The 19,366-nt window shown below is 39.3% G+C and overlaps 2 protein-coding genes across 7 annotated transcripts in view; one reads left to right on the top strand and one right to left on the bottom strand.

Moving 5' to 3' along the window:
* The window catches only part of LOC114030685 (putative deoxyribonuclease TATDN1), a 50,847-nt gene extending 46,214 nt beyond the window's left edge, over positions 1-4,633 (top strand). For all 6 annotated transcript variants that reach the window (XM_027845543.1, XM_027845540.1, XM_027845539.1 and 3 more), the window contains one exon: positions 4,443-4,633. In XM_027845543.1, coding sequence (XP_027701344.1) covers positions 4,443-4,545 — 103 coding nt within the window. In that variant the 3' untranslated portion in view covers positions 4,546-4,633. The remainder of the gene's footprint in view (positions 1-4,442) is intronic.
* Positions 4,634-4,963: 330 nt separating this feature from the next.
* On the bottom strand, positions 4,964-16,535 carry LOC114030684 (E3 ubiquitin-protein ligase RNF139). The gene is made up of 2 exons (XM_027845538.1): positions 16,358-16,535; positions 4,964-7,325 (listed from the first exon to the last, which is right to left on the bottom strand). Exons 1-2 carry the CDS (start codon positions 16,533-16,535, stop codon positions 5,500-5,502), a joined length of 2,004 nt encoding a protein of 667 aa, XP_027701339.1. The 3' UTR covers positions 4,964-5,499.
* Between the last annotated feature and the right edge of the window lie 2,831 nt (positions 16,536-19,366).

Here is a 19,366-nt window from a genome sequence, read left to right as displayed (position 1 = left end):
AGTTTGTGGTAGATGTTAAAATGGGTCTTCAGAGTATTACCAAAGTGACATTAACTATAAGAGGGGCATAAAAGATACCCTTTTAGAAGCAGCTAGGTGACACAGTTAATAGAGTGCTGCATCTGAGTCAGGAAGACAAATCTGGTCTCTGGACTCTTACTACCTCTGTGATCCTGGGAAAGCCATTCAATCACTGTCTGCCTCGGTTTCCTCAACTGTAAAATGGGGCTAATAGCACCTCCCTCCCAGGGTTGTTGTGGGGATCAAATAAAATAATCAGTGCCTGGCACATAGTAAATGCTATATAAATGTTAATTGTTATAATTATTATTCCCTCCTTAGCCTCCTTTTAAGTTACATGTCTGGGGGGGAAAAGTAGGTGAACCAGAATAGGGAATGAAGAACAGGTGAAGCACCTGAGTGATGTAGTTGAACATAAAAGAACCATAAAGGAATTAACAGAAAAATCATTCAATATTTAGACATAAAAGGGATATTTGAGATCATCTGATTCAATCCCCTAGCTTTAAAGGGGAGCAAACTGAGGTCCAGAAAGATGAAATGCTTGCCTATAAGTTCATATAACACAACTGTTAGAATGTGGAGTGGAACCCAGGACTTCTAGGTTCTATATCTGCTGCTCTCTCAGATAAAAACTGCACAGAATGAGGAAGGGGAGGGAGTTGTTCTCTACACAAACCTGTAAAAAGCATGGATCCCCATAATTGAGACTAAAAAAGCTTCATCATACTTAAAGAGTTTATACCATTTTAAATGGACAAATCTTCCAATTTCATGGATTTGTACAAACAATTTAAATGTGGAATGCAGCAAACCAATTTTGCTTTCATTTAACTTGGCATAACTAGTATATACATACACATTGAGTTTGTTTTTTTTCCCTTCAAGTTATATTTTTTTTCATACTGTTAACAACAATCACAAAACTTTAACCAGGAAACCATTACTATAGTTTATACCAGTGACAAAAACAGAATAAATGCTGGGGCAATTCACACCTCAAATGTAATGAGTTTTATATCAATCAGCAAGCATTTGTTCAGGCTAAGTGCTGGGATACAAAGACAAAATGAAAAACAATTCCCCACCCCCACCCCCCTTCAAGTTTACATTCTCTTCAGGTTCCCAAGCTATTCAGAATATAGTTTTGTGGGAAAATCTGACTTGCACTAGCAAGACTGAAGTTGAATGATATTATATGAGTTTAAGTTATATATACATGAACTTCTCAAAAGTTTAACTATATAAAGCCCAATTCAAAGTTTATCATATTTGTAAGGGATTGATATTTATGGAAATGTCAGCTCTGAAGTATAGTTTATGAACTCAGAAAAAAAAATAGCCTTAACTCAGCAATTCTCCAGGTGTGGTCCAGGGACCAAGAAGCTTTTCAGGAGAGGGTCTGTGAGGTCAAAACTATTTTCATTTACCAAGTTGTTTTAGTTTCTAATACAGTAAATATCAGTAGATATGACCTATATAAACAAAACCTCTTTTGGGAGAGCCATAATGATAAAAGGGGTCCTGAGACCAGAAAGTTTGAAAACCACTGGATGTGGGTTTTTTGTTTTTTTTAATTTATAAAAAAGGGCTTTCTACATAGGTCCTTTTAGATTTAGGGCATAGGGCTTCACATACAGTGAGAAGCAGCTGCTTGCCCACATCTGATTATTTCTTCATCTTGGAGGCTGAGCCCTGAGTCTCATCCTTAGGGAAGAGGAACTTAATCCTGGAGTTATCCTGAAAGTTGACATAGCTCATCATTAAAAACTTTGGAAGCTATACCATAAAACCAGTAGTAAAACCCTTTACTAGGTGCTCTACCTGCCATTTTAGTTGTGGTTCTTCCTAGTTACCATGGCAGTTTAACCAAATCATTTTGGTATTAGAATTATATCCTATATCATTGAAAGCTGTCTTAAGTGAAATTTCATTGTGGCATATAAGTATCCTCATGTAGAGACAGACCAAATGATAGATCGATTTGGGTCAAAGGTATGGGGACTGGTAGCACCAGTGGATATGTCTCGTAATAGAATGGCACAAGGCTTTGTACCTCACCATATTCTGTTCAACATTTTAAAGGCTCAGATAATATGTTTCTGTTTGGGAGTACATAACACAAAGGTAAGAGAGTTAGTTAATAAATACACTGAGTGGCAAATCAGGATCCCAAAAGATATGAATGATTGTTCAAATGTAGTAAGATGAAATCTGATAGGCACAGATGTAAAGGACTACTTTACAGCTAAATTTAATCAAATGTACAAGTGTAGGATGCAAAAGATTTCAGTATAAACTCAAGTTTAAAAAGTTAACACCATTACTATGATCTTTGGCTGTGTTTAAAAAAAAAAACAGCATCCAAGAGTAAGAGGTTATAATTCTGTTGTATTCTGCCGTGGTTCAACCACATGTGTGATATTAAGTTCAGTTCTGGGTACTTTATTTTAGGCAGAACATTAATAAACCAATGTGCAGAGGTGGACCAAGATGACAGACTTGAAATGTCATTGGGGGATGAACTGAGGGAACCAGAAATATTTAGACTCAAAAAAACTTAAGATTCGTATTTGAAAGGCAGATAGAAGAAAGTTTAGAATTGTTTGCTTGCCCACCAAGAAGAGCAGAAGCTGGATGATTACTTTTCAGATATGGCAATAGAGGAAACTGCTCTGTCATGAATTAGATTTACTAATCTGAGGCCCTATCACAAGTTCATAGGATCTGAAACTCTGAAAGATCATGTAATCTGTCCCCTCCCTGACTTTACAGATCAGGAAATGGACACCCAGCATCATGTAGATTATGAGTTGGACAGCCACGATCCAAAGCCATGTCCTCCCAACTCCAATCAAGGACTTGCCCCTCTATGCAAAACTGTCCTTTCTTACATGATAGTAAGGTTCTATTTCATTCCCCTTCTGAACTATGAAAACAATTTGTACCACCCATTAGGCACTGCTGAAACACATGAGTGTCTATATGTCTATGTCTTTATCTATACTTACATCCAGTTGTTTGAATACTTCCCTGCAAATACACATACACACACACCAATCTTACTAAACTATAAACTCTTTAAGGAGAAACATTGAGTGATACATCTTTGAACACCCTATTCCCTGCATTTCCCCCTAAGTCTCAGCAATTTAGGGGACAAAAAAAATTTAAGGGACATTAGAGATCATCCTAGAAATGTCTTTTTTGTGGGTAAGCAAACTAAAGTCCAGTGAGTTTAAGGGACTCATCCAAGGGTGACTGTGATGAGCCCTAAAGAAAGTACTTACAAACCTGCAAACTGTGCCACCAGCAGTAATATCTACCTAGAGTTCCATTCAATTGCTTGAATACCTCCCCCTTGCAAAGAAAATACTTTCAAATATCATACAACATAAGTATTTGTTAATAAGCGAACATGAAGGAAGCTAAGATGTATGTAGGAGGTCCGATTTAAAATGTAAGAAATACTTTCAGCATATCAGTTAAATTGATTGTTCAAGACCCAGACTGTTCATGTTTAGTACTGACAACTCATAGGTTTTGTGCCATTCTTAAAGGACAAACACTAATTTTAATCCTCTTCTCATAACCCCTTGGTGGAAAGATGTCTATTAGAAGGACAAAAAAAACTAAAGGAATTTAGATTTCACTTTTTATGTTGAAAAATAATTTAACCAGTTCTAAAGTCAATTGTACCTGTAATATTACTTTGGAAAAATGACAGAGCTGGCTGCTGCTTCTGCTGGTAGGAACTAGAGTTAAGTTAATAAATAGGTCTCTCTCTCTGGAAGTATGGAAAAACACGAACAAGAGCACAGCCCTAAACACCACTTCCTTAACTGCTTCAAATAATCATAGATTCTAGATGGCAATTGCTCTTGACAAATTTTGCAGGAATAGTTTTGGTTTTTAAATAAGGCAATCACTTGTTTGGCAAGGGAAGGATACTTTTTAAAACTTATCTTCAGTTCCTTTTATTCACTGGGCTGGTTCCAAGGTTGATATAGGAAGGTGGATTATATGCTTTTCTTGGGAGCCCAGGGTTCAATTCAGATTATTCTTAAGACAGTCTTTTGTACCTCATTAACTGCTCCTTTCCCTCTCCCACAGTTTTTAAAGTGTATCAGTCTTGTATTTGAGATTGTATTAAACTACTAAGAGTGGAATTTAGTTCTAAATAAAGATTTAGTAGTACACTTAAAGAATACCACTAAAAGTACAAATATGAAGTTCAATTTCAAAATCAAACCAGAAATGTTAACTAGTTGATAAGATTCTTTTGTGTTAAAGAGACAAATAAAATGGCTTTCTCTCTATATAAAACTTATCATTATTAGTATACTCAGTTGTTTAATTTAGTACTTTAAATTCAATCCTTTACTAATCTCCTGGGGTGGGGGGTTTTGTATGTTTTTTAGTCAGATTCTGGAGATAATGGCAGCAGTAAGAGACGATGACCCACTTGAATTGGCCAATACGCTATATAACAACACCATTAAAGTCTTCTTTAAAGACATGTAAAGCAGCCATTTGTCATATGTGTTTCATTGTGTATGTAAAACTGCATGGTAAAACTTACTGTAAACCTTTAATAAAAATATGAAACTTATCTAAAGAGGTATGTTTGTCATAATTCAGTTCCTTCTTTTTTCCTACAGAAATGAATTCACCAAATGTTTTTTTAAAAAAAAATCTAATTTAGGGTTATAATGAATCTCTTCTAGAGTCTGAAAAGGCAGTTTTTTCCATAAATGCTAAATACAAAATTGCTATGTCCATGCAACCTTTATGACATAATTCCATTTAGAATACATTAGAAGTTACTATACCAAAGCTTACTTGATGAAAGCCCCAATTTTTTAACACAGCCCTTTAAGAAACTAAGCTTCAAAACACAGGTCAAGGTAAGTGCTACCTAAAAATTGAACAGACATTTCTATCAGTTACATTCTAGGAAGTTTATTTTCTTGGATTTTAAGCCTACCCCATGTGCGGCTCTTATATCCTTAGAAAACACTTGCTCATACTTTCATTTTAGTCTGTGTAAAATATCTTAAGTTTTTCAGGGCTAGATAATTCATTGTAAAGGATGCTTTCTTGCATTTTTACTATTCATTTCAATGAGAAAACTGGGGTCCAGAGCTAGCACATGTGTATCTTTGGCACAGTTGACGCACTGTATGAACATTACATCTATCAAAAATTTTTTTGTCCAACTTTGTCTTAAAAACATGTGAAAACGTTTTATTCTATGTACAATAATGTACACAAATTTAAATAGGTCACCAAAGAGACCAGCAGTAATTAAAGAGGTATATTTACAGTAGCACATCACAGTAAACGGAAAACCATTCACAGACTCAACATTGATACTGTTTTTGTGCTTGGTTACACACTGAAGTGAAGTATTTTACTCCATTTTTGTTGAACTGAATTTTAAACAAATACCTCAGTGATTAATAAATGCCATTTTAATCAGTCAGTATCATCATTAAGAGATTCTTCAGCTGTTGTGTCTGTATGCTGAATCACTCCATTTCTTTCATGTTGAACATCATCATCACAATCGGTACTGTCATCTTCATTTATGTCCCTGTCAGATTCAGCAGCGGCAGCAGCTTCTCTTACAACTTGCTCAGGATTTTCATTGGGTGAGATAAACCCATTGTTGTTAGATGAGTTTGCATTTTCCTTCACATCTTCAATGTATACTTTTTGATGGCACATTGGACAAGTATCTTGAATATACAGCCATTTCCGAAGGCAGAGCGCATGGAAGTAATGATTACATGGCGTGATACGAGCAGATGTTGTAAACTCATGATAGCAGATTGCACAGACGTCATCTATTTCACGTAAGCGGCTCCCTTTTATTTCAGGAAGTGAATTAATTTTCTTAACAGCAGTCCTACGATTGATAAATGTCTTCCAGCCATTCTTTGCTTGTAAGTAGATGTTAAAATATGCATGGAGGCACATCATGCAAGCCCGAATTTTACTTCCTGACTCAAACATCATGGTATAAGCCCCATTTCCAAACATAACCACTCCAAATATAAATTCAATAATATTGCCTGTTGAACGAACGTAGTAGACGTAATCATCAAGCTTTTCCCAGAGGACATTATAGTAGCCATCAATCATGAATAACGTATAAACAGTAAGAGATACAATTACTTTTAAGCAAAGTTCCACACAAAATGCTGTAACTGCAAACAGCCACGTATTTAGTGCATAATGATGCCAGAGAACATAACTGAGCAAAATTGGAAGAATAAAAAGACAAGCAGAGACGAAGAGCACAGGAAAATGTCTACGAAAAGATGACACATGAGAGGCACTGAGAGACATTAACACGGGGTCTGTCATTCCATGGATGAAATGTAGGACTGCAGTTAATAAAAGGCACATGTTTCTACTTAGGCGAACAAGTCTTTCTTCTGGCCTTAACCCACTTAAACCTGTCTGCAGAGCCAAAATAAAAAACAAAACAGGTGCTACGAAGCCAAGCCTCCTGTCGTCATCTTCAGTTGACCCAATGAAGGCTAGTATCCCTAACCCTAAATAATGGGCAACTGATGAAATTACAGCACTCATGCCCAAAACAGTTAGTGTGGAATCACATCCACTTATTATAAGATTACAAATTAGCTCCCAGAAATTATCCCAAGAAATAAGGTAGGAATTTTCTCCAGTGTCATTTGCCATCTTTAAAACGTATATTAACACAGAAGCTTGCGCTGCAATTCTTGTCAGCCAGAAGACTCGCAGTATGTCTGGGAAACGAATCCTTTTCCAGGTATCCTCCATCAATAGCTGTAATCCATAAATACGATACATATGCCTTACCAAAAGATAAACATATCGTGTAGAATAATAAAACCACTTAATTTTCATAGCCAACACAAGTGTGGTATTTAATGTCAGAATCAGGGAAGAAGCAAAAACTAAAGTCTCTCTGACATGTACGGGTAGCTCTGTGATTAGGCCTATTACAGGAACCAAGAAATTCATTATGATCAGCTGTGAGTAGATGGACTGAATTTGAAGTAATGTGATATATCCAATTCCAAATGTTAGTTGAAGAACGACGAGTGCCATCCATAGTGAGGGACCTTTCCGAGGAAGAAATTCAATTCCAAATGCTGATGTGTTGTAGGCACCATAGAAGTCAATGTGCAAAGAGGCATAATAATTCACCAACACTGAAGTTGCAGCTAGTAGAAAGGCTGAGCTGTACATGTAAAACTTGAAAAGTGATCGCTGTGACAAGATCAGAACAACACTGGACACAAATATACCTGAAAGAAAAAGATGAAGAGAAATCACTATTTGCTTCCTTTAAACAAACATCCTGTCTTAGAATTTTGGGAAGAACTGATGGACCTCTACGTGTCAAGTTCTTCAATTACTTTATGATGCATAGACAGTTTCATGCTTATAAACAATGCCCTAACAACTGCTTCTCTTGATAGTCTCATCTCAAAGGATCATCAAAGACCCACCCAAAAGGGCTAGCAAGACAGATGACCTATGAACTCAGCACTGTTTGTCCTCATGTACTTTTTGCCCTCTTAACAAATTACTTTAGAATAAATGTGTACATGGTCTTATTTCTCTAATACGCTAATCTGCTATACGGTCCCTTGTTGTGTTGTAGATGCTCAATAAATGAACACACTGAATAAAAAATAAGGAATATTTACATAAAAGTGGGTGAAAGAATTTAACTTCCACAAAAAGCACTAGAGCTCAAGAATTTTAAAATGCTAGGCTGGAAAAAAATCCATTGCTACTTTTATATTTTGTAAAAATCAAATATACTGTGTATTTTAATCATAATTTAAGCATCTCACTCTGACAACTATCTACAGCCAGAGAATTCCTTTTTACTGCCAGAAGCTGTCTATTAAGTATATCTCTTGGTGCAGAACATGCTAGCTTTCTCCTCTAAACCAAGAGCAGAGCATTCTCTCTTCTCTCTATATTTCCCTTTTAAAGAGCTCACATAACTCCTCAATTCCAGTTATCACCTCTCCAACTGTCCCACCAACATTTCAAATTCAACATGTCTAAAACCTCCCTCCCTCCCTCTAAAAACTTATTTTCTTTTGATTTTCCAATTTGTTTAGGTGTGTCCAAATTCTGCCTCAAAAAAAACTTTTCATTTGCCACTCATTCAGTCACCAAATTGAATCAATTCTTCCTTTGTGCTGCCTTTAAATCACTTCCTTTCCAATTCTAAAGTCATCACCCTTATTTCACGGCATCATTACTTCCTCCTACATTATTGCAAACAGCCCTCCTAACTGATCTTCCTCCTTCTAAACATTCCCTGTCTCAAACACAGAGGCCAGATTAATCTTCCAGCACAACTCTAGTATCATTTCTCCTGCTCAAAAACATTCAAGAGCTCTCCACTATCTACCAAAATCCGGATGTCTTGGTTTGGCATTTAAGGTTCTTTACAATCTAATACCCAACTTAGCTTTCAGGTCTTATCTCTCACTACTCTATCTATACTTCAGCCATCTTAATCTATCTAAAATACAATGTATTGTAAACTATTTCTGTGCTTTTAGGTTATGAAAACACTTTTTCTGTACATCTCTGCTTATCCTACCTAGCCTTAATGGTCCAATTCATCTTTACCATGTCTCTCCTGTTTACCTCGGACAAAATTAATCTGTCTTCCCTAACAAGGGAGAACTCATTACCTCCTAGGGAGCCCATTCTACTTTGGGACAGCTCTTATCATTAGGAAGTTTTTCCTTACAAGTTTAAATTCATCACTGCAACTTCTACTTAATGCTCCTTTCTAAATTCTATCTTCCAAGAGCCAAATAAAACATGTCTAATCTTTCATGTGACAGCCTTTCAGGAACTTCAAGACAGCTAGTGTCCTCTCTGAGCCTTCTTTCTGTTCTCCATACAAAACATCCTGTTGTTTCTTTAATTGATCCTCATACCTTTGACCATTTTTGCTTCCTTCAAGTCTCAGCTAAAATGCCACCTTTTACAAGAAGCACCCAGCCTTTAACATGACAACAACTCTGATCTGAACACAACAGAGAATGCTAGGACTAAATAACACAACTACCCTCCTATTGTACTGAAGTCTCTCCCCATTCCCCCACACCCTCCCCAGTCACCCCTAATATGGAGCACCGAGTCTCTCAATTCAGCATAAGATCATTACATCACCTTTTATGGCAGTTACTTCATACTGATAACTCATTGAGCTTGCTTTACTGTAACTTCCAGGACCTTTTTTCCTCTTCAAAATACTGACTCGCCATGTTTCCTCCCTCTTACTGTATCTGTGAAGTTTATTTTTTGAACCCAAGTTTTACCTCCCATTATATTTAATCTTACTGGATTCAGCCCAATGTTCTACCTTGTCAAAATCTTTTCAGATTCTGATATCTAGCAATTTAGCCCTCTGAAATTTGTGCCTTTTACATATTTGATAAGTTACCTAAGTATGTATTTATCCAAGTCAAAGATAAAAATGATAAAAGGTAAGACCAAGTAGTGATTCCAGGAGCACTATACTGAAAACTTTATTCCAAACTGACCAACTACTCTTGGGATGTAGCCAATCTCTTGGTACAGGCCATAGCTATGAACCATAGGTTTCACACTGTAAATTCAGACACAGGCAATCCTGATTAAGAAAAAAATCAATATAAATGAGGCTGAGAGAGAAACAGAGAGGCAGTAGAGTAATAAAACTGGATTTGGAATAAAGGTGTTATACACCTGTGTTCAAATTCTGCCTCACTTACTAGCTGTCTGAACATGTCAGGGCTTTGGATTCTTCATCTATAACAATGGGGTTATTATTTGCCAATTCAATTCAATTATGTTGCCAGTTGAATTTGATAAGCATTTATTAAAACATCTACTCTGTGCAAGCAACTATGCTTGATGCTTGATGACACAAAGGCTAAAAAAAATAAAATGTCCCAGCCCTCAAGGAGCTTATAGTCTACTGGAAAGTGCTTTGAAAATCTTTAATTGCTATACACCATGAGTTGTCACTTTTATTTGCTAAACCATCTAAAACCATAACTGTTAATTTACTCTAAAGTATCAAAAACATTATCAAAACATTAATGCAATTGTGAAGTGTAAGTACCTTATATTCTGGACAGTGTGGGAACACAGGTACTTGCTTTACCAACTTAGGGAAAAAATACTTATGTTGAGTAAATACAAAAAGGCCAAAGCAGTAGTAAGGTCAGTGAATAACTAGTAAAAGCTGTTTCATAAAAGACTGTCATTTCATTAAAGCCAGTGAACATCTTGATTACCCCATTTTATCACCAAGCTTCTGAGTAGAAAAATGTCCTAGGGGGACAAGAAGAATCTGCTATTGCTGTTGCTGCATGTGTGCTTATTAAAGCTGAAGTATCAGGTAAACTGAAAGAAGAGAAAACTCCAAATTGGGTATGTGTTGAGTTGGTAATCTCATTTCCTTTGAGATCTTAGCAGCATTTATTATTTGGATTACATTTTTTAAAAAAGACATTGACAATTTGAAAGAAATTAGAAAATACTGTTGGGAAAAGTGTTCAATCAATTCATGGCACTTAGGGGAAAAGGAATAAAACCATAACCAAAAAGTAAAATAGTGACAAATATTTGGAAGAGATGTACCAAATATCATATATTAATATAATAATATAATTTAGAATATAATTAATATGAAGATATTAAAAGAATTTCAAAGACTGGAATTAATAAGTACAACAGCAAAATAACCAAGATAGAAAAGTGAGTCCCATCTTAAATCCAAGACATCCAAAACTGAACTTGTTATCTTTGTCGTCCCTCCCCCCATTCCTCTTCTGAACTTCCCTATTACCTTCCTGGGCACCAACATCCTTCCCAGTCACCCAAGCTCCCAACACAGGTGTCATCCTTTACTCCTTACTCTCTTTTACCCTCAGCCGTATCCAGTCTGTTGCCAAGTCCTATCAATTTTACCTTTGTTAACATCTCTGCTATAAATTCCCTTCACTCCTCTGAAACTGCAACCACCCTGGACTATTGCAACAGCCCACAGGTTTGGTCAGCCTGCCATAAATCTCTCCTTGCTCTAGTCCATCCTCCACACAGCTGTCAAAAAGCCTAAGTGACCATGTCATCCCCAATTCAACCAACTCCAGGGGCTCCCTATTTGCCTCTAGGATCTGTTTGGCATTCAGAGTACTTCACCACCCGGTTCCCTCCTACCTTTTTTACACTTTACTTCCTATCATCTCGTCTCTGCAATCCAGTGACACTGGCTTCCTCACTATTCATCACAAAATACTCCCTATCTCCTGACTCCAGGAATTTTCAATGGCAGTTCATGCTTAAAATATTCTCCCTCAACATACCTTCCTCCTAACTTCCCTGACTTTCTTCAAACCCAGCTAAAATCCCACCTTCTGCAAGCCTTTCCTGCTTTATTTTAATGTTAGTGCCTTCCTTGTATTATCTCCAACTTATTTTTATCCAGTATAGATATTGTTTGTACATAGATATTTGCATGTTGTCTCCCCCATTAGACTGTGAGGTCCTTGAGAGCAGGGAGTTGTTTTTTTTTTTGGTTTCTGCCTTTCTTTGTATCCCCCAGTGCTTAGAAGATTTGCACAGGGCCTGGCACACAGTATGCCCTTAATAAATGCTTACTGCCTGCTAGATGAATAAGAGTGGAGAAGTTAATAGTCTATGCACAATTATGAATCATTTACAATGTTTATTTCAATGGCTCTGTGATCTCACTAAAGTACATATTCCTATGATCTCTCTCCATCAAGGCAAATTACAACTCACCCCTACCTTTCCATATAGTGAATCTTTTTTCCATGTCCTCCCCTATATACTCCAAAGAGTCCATCCAAAGTGCTTAAAACCTTCCACTGGGTCTTTTTTTTTTTTTTTTTTTTTAACATTTTATCCCTTGCTCTCAATACATGACCACCATACCCCCTCTTTCCCATTCATATATATCCTGAATATCTCTACTCCACTGGGCAAATAAGTCTATCACTAGAAATAAAATCCATTTGCAAAATATTAAAAATTAAAAATTTTTAAGAACATAATAGGCTATGACACTGTCTTCATTTTAGGCTAGATCTGTTAAAAATGTCAAATATTCACTCTATAAGCCTCTCACACCCTAACATTACTCCATAAACCTTAAATAACTAAGAGAAATTCATAGCCCAAAACAGAAATGTCAGAAAAATGTTCTAATATATGATGTAGAGATGTAGACATTTATGGGTTAATTAATGAAATTAATGCATTAGTGTTGCTAATTTTCTCCCAAAGGAAAGAAACCCAAGAAATGAGAAATGCATCAATTTTAGGGAAATAAAACCATAAATAGTATTACCAGATACTAAGCACATTCTAACTGATCTAACATAGCAACTGTAGTATTCTACCAATGGCTTCAAAAGTCAATGCAAAACCAGAGTTCCAAGTTTTATCTTCCATTTTTCTTATCTGTTGTTTTATTTTACGGCAATAAGATATATTTTCATGTAGATAACAAGAGAACTCTGATACTTACACTTCCTAACTTAGTTTCAAATTAGCTATGTCATTATTACATTGACTATGAATTATGTATTTTGAAGGGAATTTAGTATTTCCTCAGAAAAGGTTAAGATATTAATATTCTTTACTATGATACAATCTATTATGTTTTCTCAAATAATATATATTTTTTTCTGACATTAGGAAGCAAACTGTGAAATTTATGGTTTCAAATCATATGAGTACTAGAAATAATGGGAAATGCCCTCAGCTGCCTCTAGTACTCAACATATCAATGTCGGGGGTAGAGGTGAGGAAATGGAGAAGTAGAAACTCTTAGTAATAAGAGGAAGGAGGATAACCCTAGTAAAGGAAGGAAGTGATAACATGAGCCCAGGTGATCTTAAAGAAAACCTTGGTGAAAGAGTTAGAAATAAATAAAAAATGATACAGGAACAGGACATCACTGATTCTGTAAATTTTGGGTGAGAAGCACAGGTAAGAATGGGACAAAAAAAAGAAGTATAACTAGCATGAATACAGATTCCTTACTGTAAGGGCATTTTTTGGTCTATATTTATTGTGCCATTTTCACTTTTTTTTTTAAATCAAAGAAATTAAGTTGAAAAATCATTTCTTTGAATACTAGTTATAAGTAAATTTACTCCTTTAAAGTACCAAATTAAGGCCCCCTACTCCAGTCAGCATCTTAACATTCCAGGTTTTTGTCCCTTAATATTTATGGGCATAATGATGCTACACTGCTTAAGACCCAGAATATTTAACATATATACTGTTTTTGTTCTAAAAAGGAATTTTTTAAAAACAGACTCTTTTTTGGCAGAGAAAGAAACTGAATCCAGTCAATTATACAGGAGTAAATTAAGGAGTGGTCTAGTGATTGGTTTAGATAACAAATGTTTCCAATTATTTTAATAAAGTCCAAAACCAAGAACATTCTAGAATCAAAATGTTTATATAAACAGCACAGCATATGTTTTATGTTTGGCAAAAGCCCTTGAAGATTAAAATGTTTGTATTTTAAAATATGTAATAAAGTTTGATCTTAATTGTAGTATGCCCTAGTTATCAATGAAAAAGTACACCATCACTAGGTTTAAATTCTGCAAAATTCAACTTTTCATGTTTTATTATTAAGAAAGACCTAGAAACTAAACATTGAGCTTATTCTGCTTGGCTATTACAAACTTTCTTTTCTCCCCCTGCTCCTTTCTCAAAGATGCCCAAATTGCCATGGGGGGGGGAACAACTTATATGTAAACAGAAATTCTTAAAACATGGCCCAAAGGGGGCTTGCTTCTGGATGGTCTGAGGCATGTCTTCTGTAGTAATTTTTTTTTAACATGGCAGTCTCTATATCTGTGTTCTAGCAAAAAAAAAAAAAAAAAGAAAGAAATTAGTTCTAACATTTAGTCTATAAACGATTCCTGATCTCATAAGATTCAGCCCTAAAAAAGTTCTTAGAAACAATCTCTATCTCCACTCCCCTATACCTGTCCTGATGCCCCGAAAGGGCAGGCAAGTAGTTACACTGGGAGTGAGGAGCCAAGTCAGAACTCAAAATTCTGGGTTGTTTTGTTTTTTTTTTTTCTCCAAAGCCAGTACTCTTTCCACACTGCCTCATAGGTGAATAAAAATAGCAAACCTTGCTTTTTTTTTTTTTTTGCAGTGATTCTTCTACCACATTGTGCAATAAAAAAAAAATGCTGAATTTGTATCAGAAAACCTGGGTTCAAATCTTGACTCTACACTTTGTAATTCCCTCCCAAATGAATTACCCAGCTCTTACATTAGTAACACATGGGATCTTGACCAAGTCCTCGGTTTTCTCAACTTGAAAATGAGGTGATAGGAGAAGATGACCTGAAGTCCTTACCAGTGTGAATTTTATGATCCTACTAAAGTTAATCCAATACTTCATCTTGGTGCAGAGGTAGTCATAGCCCTGGGAGCCAAAGGCCATGAATAAAGCACAAGTTCTGGAAAGTTCTCAAACTTTAAAAACTTTACATATTGGTAGGTGGGAAAGTGGGATGACAGAGCTGGAACTAAAGACAGAAGATGGAGTTCAAATCTGGCCGCAAGCACCTACTAGCTGTATGACCCTGGGCAAGTCACTTAACCTGTCTGCCTCAGTTTCCTCATTTGGAAAACGGGGTATCTAATTCCAAGGGCGGTTGTAAAAAACAAAATGAGATAATACTTAGACAGATCTTTGCAAAGCTTAAAACTACATAAATGCTAGCTATTACTGTTAAATTATTTAAAATGCTGCTGGCAGGACTATCAGACCAATGAAGCTACAGGTGCTCTAAGTATTGAAGAATGGCATATGTTATTACTTTTTAACTGAATAAAAAAAATTTGGCCCTTAATAATGCTACAACAAAACAAAACCCAATAGCTATTCTTACTCACTAAGAACAGGGATGCAACAAATGGGCAGACAATTTATATTCTTGATTTGAAGACCAAGTACAGTACCTAACACTACAGGACTTGTGTCCTAGTCCCAATTCTGCTTAGTGATGTTGGACAAGTCACTTCATCTCTCTGGGCCTCAGTTTCCTCACCTATAAAATCAGGGGGGCTGGACTATGTGATTTTTGACACATTCCACAAGTCTCAGAAGAATACAGGATGAAACTCACCAACAGTTTCTGAATGAACACAACCTTGAAATACATTCTTTTTTTGTCTGTTCACAAGAAAATTCTCACAGTCCAAGCAGTAGCCCTCATAAAGTAAATCTGATAATTAAGACAGACTTCAGAGTCGGCTTAGTCCAAATCTGACAATTAAGACATTTCAAATTGGTCTATACCATATGTGACGATTATGACAGATTTCATTTTAAAGCATAAAAGGTTTTCTTTTCCCCTGTGGCAGTAACGTTTAATATTAAGGGATCTCTCTGAAGCTAATATTATTTAATCTTAATCCTTGATTTTAAAAAGGAGGAAATCAAGACCCTAAGAGGCTAAGTGACTCTCCCAAGGTCATGAAGTTAGTGACGGAGCCAAGCCCCTTGTTTCCCAGAGCAAGTTTTTTCCCCTGTGTTACGCTGCCTCTCTGCATATGTAGGAAGGACTTTTTAAGACTCTTACAAGATCCCTTATACCTTGTGCAACTATCAAGAAAATGATTTTAAGTGTGGTTTGTGGAGACTGTTACTCATTTAACCACCACTCTAACTTCCCGGCTTATTCCTACCCAGCATGGTATGGTTCACATCTCCTCAATCAGGATTTCTGTAATAGTTCCTTGGTTTGACATTTCCAGTCCTCCCCATCTGGAATGCCATTTAACCACCACTGACAACAATGACAACAAGGGGCTCACACTGGTAGCACCTGCGGAAAACGTGGAGTTGACAGTGCAGGAGGAGGGAGGGAGGTGACGAGGGAACCTGAGCCCCGAATTAGCGCATTCTGTCCAAGGTCATGTCAATAGCACAGCTCCTAAGCCTTCTGCCTCTCCCGTGGCCTTGGCCATCAGCCACGATTCCCATCCACAGGGCGACCACGGCCAAGACCCCCCCTCCACGCCCTAGCCCCCCGAAGAAAGGCCGAGCTGAGCACCACGCTGACTCACTCATCGAGCCCGGGCCTAGCCCCCTCCCCACCTCCAGCGGAGGGGTCCCCTTCTCCGCCCCCCCACTCCCGCGCCGAGGGGCAGAAGCGCGCGTCCCGAGGCAAAGCTCGGCCGCAGGCACAACGGCCCTCGGCGGGGCCCGGCGGGGCCCGGCGGGGCCGGGCCGCCCGGTCCTTACCCAGGAGCCGGATGAGGATCTGGAACCCGACGCAGAGCCGGCCCTGGCTGGCATCATAGTAAGAGTTGAAGATGGCGTCGATGATGAAAAGGCAGGGAACGCGGAGCGCCACCTCCAGCGCCGTCCAGACCTGCTGCTGGGCCATCCGCACCTGCTGGGGGGCCCCCACGGCCGCCATGAGCCGCCGCCGCCGCCCCGGGCTTACCAGGGGCGGGGGCTGAGGCGGGCTGCGGGCCGGCGGTCTGGCGGCGAGGACGGCAGGAAGGAGGGTGGGAGGGAAGGAAGGAGGGAGGGAGAGAGAGAGGGAGGCTCCGCCCGCGCCCGCGCCGCTCCCGCGCCCTCCCTCTCCTGTCTCTGTCACGGCCCGCCCCGCCGCCCGCTCGCTTCTCTCCCGCTGGAGCAGGCGGCGGCGGCGGCGGCGGCGGCGGCGGCGGCGGCGGCAGGGGCGGCTTTCCGCGGGGCCTCCGGGCGTCGGTGTTTCCGGTCGCCTATCGCCAGTTTCCTCCTCCCTCCTCCTCCCCCGCCCGCGGAGCGCCCATCTTGACCTCTCCTCCGCCCCTCTGCCGTAGCTGCTGGTGCCGGCCCCGAGGCGTCGCCGGCGGTCGCGCGAGACCGGGGAGCCGCCTCCGTCTGGCGTCATAATCCGGCGCTGGGGGCGCTCCCGCGCAGTCAGCATGAACCTGCATTAGCAACCGGCGCTAGCCGTTGCCATGGTTGCATCGCCGCCCGAGGTCGGTTGGGGGCGAGAGGGTGAGGAGGTGAGCTGGGCCTCGCGGTGAAAGCTCGAGCTCAATCCGGGATCCCTAACGGGCTACGGCGGCTGCGGTGGCCCAGCCCTGGACCCTCCCTCCGCCTGCCTTCAGGGCCTGCAAGCTGGGGCCTAGCTTTTCGAGAGCCTCCTTGGCCCATCATGGCCGCCAAAAGTTGCTTTAATAACACCCCTCAGCCTGAACCACAAAACGCTCCCTAGGTTGGTCTAGAAGGTGAAAAGACATTAAATTTAGGTTTAGAGCTGGAACGTCTTTGTAATCCACCCTCTCGTTTCCCAGATAAGGAAACCGAGGCCCAGATTGCTTAGGTGCTGGTCCAGGGTCACACAGCTACAGCCTCTCCATCCCTGGTGTCTTGGAATCCTAAATCAAGGTCTGGAAGGAACTTCCAAGGCTTTGTAGGCCTGTTACAGATGAGGAACTGAGGCCCAGGTCACATGGAGAGATGTGGGGTTCAAAACCGGTTCAAAGAGATTACGGAAAAGATAGGGGTGGCCCTAGAATCTCAGAGGGTTGCTGCAGCTGTACCATGTCAAGCGGTAGATAACCTGGCTCCAGCTCAGTACACGCCATCTTAGCAAGGAGTGACCTTCAACTCTGGAGCTAAGCTAGGAATTAATTCAGATGGTAGAAATGCAGAAATATCCAATGGAGCCTCCAAGATTTAAAATTTATAAAAAATTGAATTGAATGGATATTAATGGGCCAGTGTCAGCTTGGAGTGAGAGCTCTGCAGTAGTGTCCCAGGAGCTTGACCTCATTCCTCTGCTCAAATTATCAGGGGCTCTTAGTTGCCTATTAAATAAAACCTAAATTCCTTGCCTGACACTCAAGGGCTTCTACAATCTGACTCCAACCTATCTTTAAAGCTTTAATATTCTTCATGCACTCTGATTCAACCACACTATTTCATGCTATTCCCATGTTTACCTTTTCTGACAGTATGCATTTGCACATGGCTTTTCTCATCCCTAAAATGAATGGCTTCTAGTAGTTCATGAAAATTCTTCTCATTCAAGGTCAAGATTAAGTGCCTCTTCTTCCATGGTGCTTTCCTTGATTACCAGTATTGGAAGTCATCTCTCCCTTTTGCAATCCATGCACTTAATCAACTTCTCCCCTGTACTGTGGTTATCTAGGTACATGGTGCCTACTAGATTTTAAGCTTTTTGAGGGTAAGACTATGCACTTTGATCTATGTATCTCCATGACATGATCTAGTAGTGTCTTGCACAAAAGAAGCATTTAATGAACAGTTCAGGACAAAAAACATTAAGCACCTGCTATTTGTATTCCTATTGCCTCTAGGATAAAACAAACTCTTCTGTTTTATCTTTAAAGCCCTTCAAGATGTTGCATCAAACTATCTTTCCAGCCTCATTACTTTTACTTCCTCTCATACTCTACAATTCAGACAAATAGGACTTCTCTCTGTTTTTCACATATGACATATACCTCTTTGACTTTGCCCTGGTCATCCCCTGTGCCTTGTTGAATGCACTCCCTTTTTACCTCCACCCATAGACTCAGCTAAAGCACCACCTTTTGAACATGAAGCCTTCCCTCTACCCAACTGCAAGTACCAGTCCTTCAAACTATTTTGTATTCATTCTCTTTGTTTTTGTTGTTGTTGTTTGTCCTTTTTTTTTAAGAGGACTAATGACATTGAAGGGTGATGTCTTGATTTGTAGATGAATTGAATTTAAGTGAGGCAGAACTGCACAAAGTTATCAGCCTCACTCTACTCCAGAGTCCAGTGGCAGGACAAAAGTCAAAACAACTGGCAGTAGCCCAGGATGCAGTGGATTACTTTGTCATCTTTGATGTCTGACTAAGTGCTCCACTGGGGGAAGGCTCCACATCCTTAGGGTAGACATCCCTCTAACACCCCAATGGGTTTGAGGCCTGTTGGTTACCCTCAGCCTTGTTTAGCCTGTCTGCTGAGATGGTTTACCAGGGTGTGGCCACAACTTCTTGGAGCCACAGGTGAGAGTTGAGAGTTGAGTGAGAACACCAAAGGTAGATGAGCAACCCTGAAAAGTGCTTGGTAAGCCCTCATACCAGAGGTGCTATTCAGTATTAGTGGAAATTAATCTCAGAAAGAAGGCATTCTCTTTATATATTTATTCTACTTAGACATATATGTACTTGTGCTTCTCCCATTAGAATGTAAGCTCCTTCTGAGGGGGGATTTTTGAAGTCTTGTATTTGTGTGCCCAGCACCCAGCACAATGCTTGC

This window comes from Vombatus ursinus, unplaced genomic scaffold (assembly GCF_900497805.2).
Source record: "Vombatus ursinus unplaced genomic scaffold, bare-nosed wombat genome assembly UNPS02014973.1, whole genome shotgun sequence".
NCBI classification, from domain to species: Eukaryota; Metazoa; Chordata; class Mammalia; order Diprotodontia; family Vombatidae; genus Vombatus; species Vombatus ursinus.
Note: the sequence above shows the minus strand (reverse complement) of the source record. Positions and strands in the feature narration are given on the sequence as shown.

What these genes read in the sequence shown, in the direction of transcription:
- LOC114030684 (XM_027845538.1), bottom strand. Translation starts at nt 16,535, where the DNA reads ATGGCGGCCGTGGGGGCCCCCCAGCAGGTGCGGATGGCCCAGCAGCAG. An exon ending in GATCCTCATCCGGCTCCTGG is followed by an intron (nt 7,326 to 16,357) that starts GTAAGGACCGGG and finishes TTTTTCTTTCAG; the next exon opens with GTATATTTGTGTCCAGTGTT.